Raw genomic sequence first — 12,261 nt, forward strand, 5'->3', positions numbered from 1 at the left:
AATGTGTTGTCTAATGCTTACTTCAAATTACGTCATAGGTTTATTATATTCTCTCACGGTGTCCTTTTGGCGTAGAAGATGGGAAGAAAAAGTTTGGGATTGAAAGACTGCTAACTTCTAATACCTATTCATCTGCCTATCCACTCCATGATGTAAGTATAAGCTTGGTTTTGAAATCCTGAATCCATTTTTTTCCTCTCCCACATTCAGAGGTTGCCTTGTTGCGAGAGAGAATCTTCCCTTTGCTTCCTCTTTAAGACAGGTTGCTTAATTCTTTCTCATGTTGGGAAAATCCCTCAAACTCCCTAGTTCCAAGCTGAGAATTTTAACAGCTATGCTGAAGCACATAGTTTATACATCTTTACATTGAGGTTTTAATGGAAATTTATTTTAAAAAAATATTACATTTGTGTGTGAATTTTCTTTAGAACTCATATTGAAAATAGTGGTTTTATTAAAAGAACATTACAGAATATGTGGAAATTTCTATCTCCATCAGATCTTTTCTAATTTATAAAGTTTTGAATCCATAAAGGACTTGAATTATGTGCATTAATGTGTTCATTTATTAGATACATAATTGATTTTAATGACAGGCATTTTCTTGTGTGTGTGTGTGTGTGTGTGTGTGTTTACAAATTGAAGGTTTGTGGCAACCCTGTGTTGAAGAAGTCCATTGGTATCATTTTTCCAACAACATTTGTGTATTTCATGTTTCTTGTTTATTTAAAAAAATTTTTTTAATGATTATTTATTTTTGAGAGAGTGAGAGAGAGACTGAGTGTGAGTGAGGGAGGGGCAGAGAGAGAGGGAAACACAGAATCCAAAGCAGGCTCCAGGCTCTGAGCTGTCCGCACAGAGCTCGATGCAGGCCTTAAACCCACAGACCACGAGATCATGACCTGAGCCGAAGTCGGATGCTTAACCAACTGAGCCACCTAGGTGCCCCTCATGTTTTTTGGTTTCCCACTGCATATATAAAATTGTTAACACAATACTGTAGTCTGTTAAGTGTGCAATAGCATTATGTCTAAAAAAGAACAATGTACACCTTATTTTAAAAAATAATTTATTGCTAAAAATGCTAACCATCATCTGAGCCTTCAGCGAATTGTAATCTTGCTGGTGGAGGGTTTTGCTTCTGGACAGCTGGAAACTGATTGCTGAAGATTGGGGTGGCTGTGGCAATTTGTTAAAATAAGACAGTGAAGTTTGCTACATCGATTTGATTCTTCCTTTCACAAATGATTTCTCTGTAAGGTGAGATGCCTTTTAATGAACTGGGTCTCTTCAACAACTGTCAAGCTGATTAAGCAGAATTTTCCTAAATGGGTGACAGGTTTTTATTATTATTATTATTATTATTATTATTATTTTAATGTTCATTTTTAAGAGAGAGAAAGAGAGACAAAGTGCAAGTGGGGGAGGGGCAGAGAGAGAGGGAGACAGAATCCAAAGCAGGCTCCAGGTTCCAAGCTGTCAGCACAGAGCCTGACATGGGGCCCAAGCCCACAAACCATGAGATCATGACCTGAGCCGAAGTCAGCTGCTTCTCTGACTAAGCCATCCAGGTGCCCTAAATAGGTGGCAGTGTTTAACAGGAGTATCAATTCAGGTGAATTTAATTTAAGTGTTAGAGAAATCATCCTCCTTCCCCAACTCTCCCTCTCCCTGTACACACATTGTTTTCCCCTTGGGCAAAAGAATTTCTAGGTGATTATAGATTCAAAATAATGCCATGGCCATTTAGTAGAGAGATATATAGTCGGTTAATAAAACATTTCACAATGCATTCTTTGTCAGTTTTCACAGAAAAAAAGTCCCTTTGAAGATTTTGAGAATTATTTCTTTTTAGGGCATTCATTCTCTTTTTACTATTACCAGGTCATTAAACCAAACTAATATCCTCAGTCAGCAGCAACTTTAATCCATAAATCAAACGTTCCAGCAAGCAGGGTGCTTTATGATCACTAGAAACCTTAGCTGTTAGAGATAGATGTAACTTACCATTAATTCTACTTTTTTTTCTTTGTTTTCTATCCTGAATGTAAGTTTAGGTGCTAGATTTTCCCTTATGTGCTTTAAAGAATGGTTTTTCAAGATACCCAAATAGGCTGCCTTTTTATTATTTTGTTTCTCAAGATTCAGTAGGATTAGTGACAGAAGAAGAAAACAAGACGGAATCTACGTGATAGAAAATCTTCTATCTTATCACATAGAGATTTTCACATGTGCTTAATTTAGATTGGATATTCATTCATGCTGTCTCTAGCAGTTCATTTGTCTGGACCAGCAGTTGAAAGAAGGTGTTGAACTGCCCTGTGTAGACAGCACTAGTACTCTGCTCTGTTGTGAAGGGGTATTAATAAAGCTATTCAGTAGGTAACAATGGGGAAAATCTTATGCATGAAACAATACTGAGGTTCTTTGGTGTAAAGTTTATGGTACATATTTCAAGTTTTCTGGGAAATGATGGCAGTGATTGCCAGTGAGGACCAGATGAGTTTTCTGGAGGAGATTCCTGTCATAGCAGGATGACTTTGGATCATTCACTGGACGTTGCTTGGGTCTAATTTTTCTATATGTGAAGTAAAAGTGTTAGCCTATTTCTAATGTCCCAGCCAGTTACGTAGTTATATCAATCCCTGAGCTGTGACTATTCTAGTATAATTTGAGTAAAGAAAGGGCTTTCGACGTGAAAGAGCAGCTTGAGGAAAGCCAAAGGTTCAGACTTTAACTTGTATTTTTAAATAACTGGGTGCGAGAATTTAATGAATCCCTTGTGTCATCGCTTATTGTAGTTTTGGGGAGATAATTGCACATCAATGGGCTATGAAAATCCAAATCTAAAAGTTAAAGAGAACATTTGCTTCATTCACTAAACTTCCTATAAAACAGTGTTTATTTGCTTCACCCTCATCTTTTGCTTTGTCATTCACGTACTTTCATTTTGACTATCTGTAGGGTCAATATTGGAAGCCATCAGAACCTCCTAACCCGGTCAACGAGAGATACACACTTTGCCAGAATTGGGCTCGGTTTTCCTATTTTTACAAGGAGCAGCCTTTAGATTTGATTAGGTAAGTTCCTTATTAAACACTATCAAACGGATTAAAACTTGATGATGTGATTTTTATTCACAGTGGTATCATATTCCATTCTTTTCACCACTGTTTTCACCCACCACATGTCACATGTCCCCAGTTTTGTACCCACACTATCACTTAGTCATTCATTTGTGAGCAGAATGCTGTCAGTGGAATGCGCTTCATCACCATACAGAAGTAGCTCAGTAGTTCAGAGGTTGGGCCTTGGTCTGTAGGGTGGGCTGGGTTCAGATCCAAGTTGGTCAAATTATTTAACTTCTGTGAGGCTCATCAGTAAAATGGGAATAACAGTGGTGCTTTCCTTATGGGGCTACTTAATAATAAAAGGAGATAATGTATATTTTTTAGCACAGGGGTAGCACTTAGTGCTTAATACGTATTAGCTTTGTTTTGTTTTGTTTTGTTTTTCTCTGAGTTCAGGAATTTAGAAGATAGCAGAAAGGTTGTGTATGGACATCTGTGTGTGCCTTCCTCAGAGATCTGGGAAGGCGTTTGTCCTGTGACCTCAATTCTTTAGACAGTTTCATTGGCTAAGCAAGAAGACTGCAGTAGCAAGTTTCTGCTTTGCACCATAACAATACTACATACATACAGGATGTTAGGAGACTCCTGCTATGATTTCAGTAAAGGAACGATCAGATTAGACCCCTGGTTGTTACAGACCCTGTTTTTTACTCAGTGATTTATATTTGTAGTACTGTGTTTGCACAACATCACAGTATCCTTTTTATGAGACTGATTTGGATGCATACATCCAAACAGGTGAACGATTATCTCAACAGGTTTGTTTAAGGCAAATAAGAAGGGAAATTTTTAAGAATAAATGAAAGGCAGATAGCATATATAAGCTGGTACTTTTGGTAAATCATTGTCTGAACTCTTTATTTGATGGATGTTTTGTTTTGAATAATGATCATTTCATTTTTTAAATGATGAAAGTAGCACACGTTTATCAAAAATTCAAATAATAAACAGATGTGCAAAGCTTTTTTTTTTAAGTTTAATTTTGAGAGACCGTGCATGCAGATGTGCGCGAGCATAAGCAGGGTAGTTTCAGAGAGAGAGGCAGAGAGAAAATCCCAAGCAGGCTCTGCACTGCCAGCACAGAGCTCCATGCAGGGCTCAAGCCCACGAACTGCGAGATCATGACCTGAAACAAAACCAAGAGTCGGATACTCAATTGACTGAGCCACCCAGGCACCCCAAGATGTGCAGAGTTTTAAGTGAAATTCTACCTCTATTGAACTTTGCAGAAGTGACTGCTGTTGATTTGGTATATCCATTCAGTTCTATTTTTATGTGCATAATAAAATACATACACAATCATATTTTTTCCTTAGAAAAAACAATGACATCTTTATTTACCTTTCAGCTGCAATTTTCTGTTTGCACTAAATAATATATTATTGGTACTCCTCCTGTGAATACATACAGTTCTATTTCATGCTTTTTAAGAGAACACAGAGTGCCATATTATAAATTTTGCATAATTCATTTATCTGGTTTTTAATTGAAAAACAGGTTGTCCCAGATTTTTCACTGTTACAAACGTGTTGCTAAGAACAGTTGGCAGACATTGTGCCCTTGGAGGATGTTTTCATAGCATATTTTCAAAGAAGCAAAGTCATCAGAATGAAGGTTTACATAGTTTTACATTGTTCAAAATATATTTAAAATATGTATTCATTTGACATTTTAAAACTATCAACAGGTGTTTCTGCTATGAGTATTCCCCAAAGGTTTGTATTTATAACCCTAGATACACACAAACACATTACATCTTGGGTCAGTGCCAGTGTAGCTGTAATACTTCGTTAGCCCTTGCTAATTTCCTTTTACAATAAAGTAGAAGCTCAAGTATTTAATCAGATGACAGTGTCTAGCTGAAATTTAAGAACTTTTAAGTTTTTCATTTTCTTATAATAACTTATAATTTATAGCAAGTTATACTGCCTTTTCTGATTCAATAGTGAAATAATATTTTTATTTATTTATTTAAAAAAATTTTATTGTTTATTTAATTTTGAGAGAGAGAGACACGCAGCAGGTTTGGGAAAGGGGCAGAGAGAGAGGGAGATACAGAATCCGAAGCAGGCTCCACGCTCTGAGCTGTCAGCCCAGAGCCCAACACGGGGCTTGAACTCAGGAGCAGTGAAATCATGACCTGAGCCGAAGTCGGCCACATGCAAAACATGAATCTTGATCCTTTCCTATACAGAAATTTAAACTAACTTGAATGGATCAGGAAACTTAGTGTAAGGGCTAAAAATACAAAACTTCTAGAAGAATATTTAGGAGAAAAATTCATATGGCCTGAGATTAGGCATGAACTTTTCACAAAAGACATAAAAAGCCCAATTTAAAAATTCATAGATTGGATTTAATTGACATTGAAAATGTCTGCTGTTTAAAAGACACCGTTCTAAAAATAAAAAGGCAAACCACAGACTGGAGAAAATACTTGCAACATACCTATCAGTAAAGGACATCTAGAATATTGAAGGAACTCTTAGAATTCAATAATGAGACAAAATCTTTAAAAATGGACAAAATATTATAACAGATACTGCACCAAAGAAAGATATTTATGGATGGCCAATTAGTACATCAAAAGATGCATAACATCTGTATTCACTAGAGGAATAAGAGTTAAAATGTTTGCCATTGAGATACCACCACACCACCCACTATAATAGCTAAAATCTAAAAGATTGGCAACAATAAGAGCTGACAGGGGTGTGGAACAACTTGAAGACTCAAAGTGCTGCTAGAATGCCAAATGGAGTAGCAACTGTATAAAAAAATTTGACACTTTCTCATCAAGTTAAATACCCACTTTGTGTATGACCAGGCAATTCCGCTATTAAGTCTTTGCCCACAGTTTTCCCGACCCTTGCAGACCCGACCCCGTCTGACCTGCTCTGAGGTCCCAGCACGAGCCTGCCAGGACCTCCTTCTCAGAGACCTGGGTCCCAGCCCCACTGCCCCCCCCCCCCCCGTGACTTTAGAGACACCAACAGCCGACTATGAACAGCTTCTTCTGAGATGACATTCAGCTCCGTGGAGCCCCAAAGTGTGCATCCAAAGTGTGATCCTGTTTCTCAACTCTATGTTTTCTTCCTTGCTTCTAATAAGTCCCTCATTTTTTATATGAATTTTGATTATCCAGCTACAAATCTTGTTTGATTTCTCCACTGTTTTCACTCTGCTTAGTAATAAACAATCTGTGGGAAGTTCGGCTACTCATTAAAATTTCTCCCTAGACACAGCATATAGAATGGTTCTCACCTGAACCAATATTCACTGTTTTGGTTGCAACGTGAGTTTCCAACTGTATTACCCCTTCCTTGTTTAATTGTTGTCACTCAGCATCCTTTTACCCAACTTCCATCAGGAGCCCTGGGAGCTGGATTCTATGTCTTTATAACATCGCTCCTTTTTCCTCGCCAGAACTCTACCCCACTCACTTCACACGTAAGGTTTATTTCAGTTTGTTTTCAGTTTTAGTGAAAACCCAAGGAAGTGGCACTCTATCCCTGATCCCTTTCATCCCATTCCTTGCCCTCTTTTCTTATATATTATCCCTTATAACTGGCCAACTTCTCCATTTTCTGATTTATCTTTATGAAAAGAAGCAGATATATGTATTTTCTGAACTTTCTTGTTCATTTTTAAGTGGCATTCTGTATAGACTCTTCAGCAATTTGCTATTTTCACTTAATACAGTCTGAAGATCAATCCATATGCATTCAATGAGACACCCTCATCCATTTTTCAGCTTTCTGGTACACCATTATGTGTACTTGGACATTGAGGTAGCCTCCCGGATTTCATGATTACAAAGTGTTTCCATGAGTAAAAATGTACCTGTGTATTTTTGTATTGTTGAGAGTGTGTTTTCAGGGTAAATCCATATGTATGAGATTGTTGGGTTGCAGGGTAAGTGTGTATGTAGTTGTGTTACATATCGCCAAATTTCCCTTCACTGGGACTGGACCATTGGGAATTCCCACCAACAGTATATGGAAGTGCAGAGTGCACGATTAAGTTTTCTAATTCTTGCCAGCTGACTGGTGGGAAGCAGTGTTTTAGTGTAGCTTTAATCTGTACTTCCCTTATTATGTACACAATTGAACATCGTTTTGTATGTTAAGGGATATTTTTGTAGCTTTTTTTTTTTTTAATTTTTTTTTCAACGTTTTTTATTTATTTTTGGGACAGAGAGAGACAGAGCATGAATGGGGGAGGGGCAGAGAGAGAGGGAGACACAGAATCGGAAACAGGCTCCAGGCTCTGAGCCATCAGCCCAGAGCCTGACACGGGGCTCGAACTCACGGACCACGAGATCGTGACCTGGCTGAAGTCGGACGCTTAACCGACTGCGCCACCCAGGCGCCCCTTTTGTAGCTTTTTAAATGAATAGTATATTCATATCTTTTGTCTATTTTTTCTATAGGATTTTTGCCTTCTTTCTCAATGTTTTTAAGTTTTTAATATACTGAGGTTTTATTACCCTTTATCTGTAGTATGTATTCTTAGTATTTTCTTCAAGTTTTCCATTTGCATTTTGACTTTGCTTATGGTTTTTTTTTTAACTTTATTTGGTTCTTGCTATGTAGAAGTATTTTCTCATTTTTTCATGAAGTCAAGTTTATCAAAATTTTTATTACATTTGGATTTTTAGAGACAGAATGCCTTTCTATACACTCAAGATATAGAGGATTTCACCTATATTTGTTTTACTTGAATAGTTTCAATTTTAATGTTTAGATTCCTGATCCATTTAAAATTTATTCTTACATATTTTGTGAGGAGTATATCTAATTTTATCTACTTGTCCCAACACCATTTATTAAGTTTATTGATGTTGCAGTAATTTGAGGTATGACCTATATCTTCAAGGTTTTTTTTAATAATGTTTGATTTATTTTTGAGAGTGAGTGTGAGAGGGGGAGGGGCACAGAGAGAGAGGAGGACAGAGGACACAAAGCAGGCTCTGTGCTGATGGCAGCGGGCTCAAACTCACGAATTGTGAGATCATGACCTGAGTGGAAGTCCGACGCTCAACCGAGTCACCAGGTGCCACGTATCTTCAAGTTTCTTTTAAAAAAAATTATTTATTTTGAGAGCGAGAGAGAGGGAAGGGCAGATAGAGGGAGAGAGAGATCCTAAGCAGGCTCTGGGTTGTCTGCGTGGAGCCTGACTTGGGGCTCATACTCACAAACCATGAGATCATGACTTGAGCCAAAATCAAGCATCTGACTTTGGCTCAGGTCATGATCTCACAGCTTGTGAGTTTGAGCCCCGAGTCAGGCTCTGTACTGATAACTCAGAGTCTAAAGCCTGCTTCGAATTCTGTCTTCCTCTCTCTTTGCCCTTCCCTGACTAGTGCTCTGTCTCTCTTTCAAAAAATAAATAACATTAAAAAAAAAAGAGTTGGATGCTTAACCAACTGAACCACCCAGGCACCCTGGTACTCCCTTCATCTTATACTAGATTTCTATATGCAGTTCAGTTTATCTGAATGTCCTGTTTTATTCCTTTGATCTAGCTAACTACTCATGCATCAGTACCAGGCTGTTTTAATTATAGCACTTTGGCTGTAGTATGTTTTACTATGTACTGTCTTTGAGTATGTTTTAAAGTCTGTTTGGGCTAGTAAACCTCATCATGGCTTTTACTCTCAGTGTTTCTTTGTACATTCTGCATGTTTATTCCTCCATATAAACTTTATTATCAACTTGTCTAGTGCTTTACTAAAAAGAAAAGGATCACTGGTATTTATAAGGGATCACATGAAGTTTATAGTTTAACTTAGACTGGCCTGATAGCTTGGTGATAATTCAGTCATTCTAACCAAGGAAAAGCCATGTGAAGGAAAAGATAGGTCTTTGTCCAAACCTACTTTTGGCTTTTTCAAGAGTGTTACAGATTTTTCTTTGTATACATTAGGAAACTGTCCTGAATTTAATCTGAAGTATTCTATACTTTTGTTGCTTTATAAATTATGTATTCTCTTATAATATATCTTTTAACTTATTATTTATATATTGAATGCTATAATTTTTGCATCATAATTTTATATTCTGATGCCTTAATTTTTCATTGAACTAGTTTTATCATTGATTCTTTAAGGTTATCCGGGTATATTACCATGTCATTTTTTTTGAGAGAGAGAGAGAGAAAGAGAGCACGTGTGAGAGTGAGTTGAGGAGGGGAGGAAGGAGAGGGAAAGAGAGAATCTTAAGTAGGCTCCACTCACATCCATCTCAGAGCTTGACTCTGGTTTGATCTCAGAACCTTGAGATCATGACCTGAGTCAAAATCAATACTTGGACACTTAACTGATTGAGCCACCCAGGCACCCTGCCATGTCATTTTTAAGTAGAAGGAGTTTACTTTTTCTTTACCAATTCTTAGGTCTCCAGTTATTTTCTTTTGTTCAGTTGCATTGGCTAGTAATTCCAGAACATCTTAAATAGTAATGGATAGTGGGTGTCCTTGCCTTGTGGAATGTTTCCAGTGTGTCCTCATAAGTAGAACATTATTTTGGCCTTGCCCATTGCTTTATCATTTTGCTAGGAAGCTTCGAGAGTTTCTTTTTTTTTTTTTTTTTTAATGTTTCTTTATTCTTGAGAGAGAGAGACAGAGACAGAGACAGAGACAGAGACAGAGTGTGAGCAGGGGAGGGGCAGGGAGAGAGGGAGACACAGAATCCGACCATGCCCTGAGCTGTCAGCACAGAGCCCGAGGCGGGGCTTGAACTCACAAACCGTGAGATCATGACCTGAGCCGAAGTCGGACGCTCAACCAACTGAGCCACCCAGGCGCCCCTTTTGCTTGTTTGTTTTAAAGTTTGATTGTTTTAACATGTTATGTTTTGGAGTTGATTATTCTAAGTCAGTTTTTCCTGGTTCCTCCTGGATCCTTTAATGCGTACCTTCTATTTTTGTGTTTTTGTGTGTGTTTGTGTGTGTGTGTTTCTGGAAAATGTTCTTGGGTTATAGTTCTAAAACGTTAGTTCTTTTCAAGTATTTTAATTTTCTTTGGATTCCAATTCGTTGTATGTTTGGTCTTTTTTGCCTGTCTTCATACCAAGTAATTTCTCTGAGATTCTGTTTACTTCTGCGTGTTATTTTCATACTTTTGAAAGGTTTCCTGTTTTTCATATCATCCTTTATTAGATTTTCACTGAACCCTCCCTTTCTTCTCTCTCTTGAATACCTCATAATTTCAGCATCAATTCTTATATTACAGTATATGATTTTACTTTTTCCTGTCTTTATGGAGTTTCCTCTATTTATTCCATTTCCTCCCACTGTTAATTTTCTATTCCTGGTATTTTCTTGTATCTTCAAATATTTGTTTGAGAACATTTTAATTCAGTTTGTAGTGCTTTATTACACTATTTCTTTTGTTCTTCTGGGAGAATATTCGTTAGCTGAAATTATTTGTTTAACATTTTCAGTTTTTGTAACATAGATTTGTATGGCTATGGTCTGCTTTTGTCTGTCTATATTTAACGCACATAAAGAGTTTCTAGCATTAGAGGGCACTCTTCTCCTAGTTCTTTCCTATTCCATGCATTTCTTTTATGGGTGATGGTATGTGCTTACCATGTGCTATTTCTCTCATTTCTACAGGATCCTAACTACCTCTCTTATTTTCTTTCTCTTTACTGCAACACCTTTAAGAAGTACCACCCTTTATAGCTGATTATTACCCCCAAATATCGCTTCTCTGAGACAGACTCTTCCAACTGTTGCTTATTTTCAGATCCCCTCCTTTGCCCAGGACTATGAATTGCCGTGTCGCAGATAGGTTCAGTGTTGATTTAGTTTTTTCCCCCCAGCGAGTGATTTTGTGTGTATTTGTCTAATGTCTCCACCTTACTTTACGTTTTTTTTTTTTTTTAAATTAGAATTTCTTAAGCATCATCTTCACTGCTCTTTGGTGCTTCAGATTTGTGGCAGCAAGTGGCAGGTGGTCTGTTGGATATGGGTTTATTTTTTTACCTATAGGTAATTTGATGATCATGGTGTTCTTTGTCATGATGCTGATGGCCTGTATCAGGTGTGGTTTTATTTCCTCTCCTTGTTGACTTTATGGTTTTTAGGAAAAGTTTTAGAGATTTGATGGCACTTGATAGCAAGAGGATAAAAATAAAAACATCCTTAAGAAGAGAAGGGAATTGTCCATAGATGCATGATTACAATGCACAAATTCCTTTAATTTTTTAAGTTACTATTTTTGAGAAAGAGAGAGCAGGAGAGGGGCAGAGAGAGGGAGAGCGAGAATCCCAGGCAGGCTCTGTACCGTCAACACGAGCTTGAACCCACGAACTGTGAGATCATGACCTGAACCGAAATCAAGAGTCATACACTTAATTGACTGAGCCACCCAGGTGCTCCACACAAATTCCCTTAGTGAGCATTTATTAAACACCACTGGATATCAAGCAAGAGAGTAGGGCTACAAAGATAATCAGAACATCGTTTCCTAATATGAATATATTCCCAGGAAGACACAGAAACGTATAATTATAACAGAATGATACTCATGGAAGAACAGCATAGAGGAAAAAGCACCCACTTTTATGGCAAGCTCAGGGAAAATTTCACAGCACTGATTCTTGAGCTGCCTCTTGAAAGGTAAGTAGCAAGTTGCTAAGTAAGCAAGTGGGGGTAAGAATGTCTCAGACAGAGAGAAGTACAGAGTGCTGGGCTAAGAAGGAATATTGCACATTTAGTTCTTCGTGTAGGAGTAGAAGCAGGTGAAACTGAATGTTTATCAGCAACGTCATGCAGGACACTGCTAAAAGAAGGGATAAAACCGTTGAAGGAAGAAGAGGGCAGGTTCAGTTTTTTGCTTTAAAACCATCACTACATTGGAAATAAGGAGACAGTTGAGAGGGATGCAAGACTGAAGTCAGGGAAGTAAGGAGGCTATTACAAATTTTCAGTGATAGGTACTGACAATCATATCCAAGGTATTGCTAATAGAAAATAGGGGAGACTATGGATTAACAAAAGATTTTTGTGGCAAAATTTATTGCACTTTGTAGATGGCTGGATATGGAAGATTAGGGAAAAAAAGGCATAATGACTTCGGATGGCTAGAAAGAGATTGTCTATTTATTTGTTTATTTATTTAT

At 37.5% G+C, this 12,261-nt stretch overlaps 1 protein-coding gene across 3 annotated transcripts in view; it reads left to right on the forward strand.

The window, feature by feature from the left end:
- Positions 1-12,261, forward strand: part of ANO5 (anoctamin 5) — an 89,955-nt gene that overhangs the window by 37,072 nt on the left and 40,622 nt on the right. For all 3 annotated transcript variants that reach the window (XM_043580821.1, XM_043580822.1, XM_043580823.1), the window contains exons 8-9: positions 39-152; positions 2,965-3,080. In XM_043580821.1, coding sequence (XP_043436756.1) covers positions 39-152; positions 2,965-3,080 — 230 coding nt within the window. The remainder of the gene's footprint in view (positions 1-38; positions 153-2,964; positions 3,081-12,261) is intronic.

This window comes from Prionailurus bengalensis, chromosome D1, assembly GCF_016509475.1.
Source record: "Prionailurus bengalensis isolate Pbe53 chromosome D1, Fcat_Pben_1.1_paternal_pri, whole genome shotgun sequence".
In the NCBI taxonomy this organism is placed as follows: domain Eukaryota; kingdom Metazoa; phylum Chordata; class Mammalia; order Carnivora; family Felidae; genus Prionailurus; species Prionailurus bengalensis.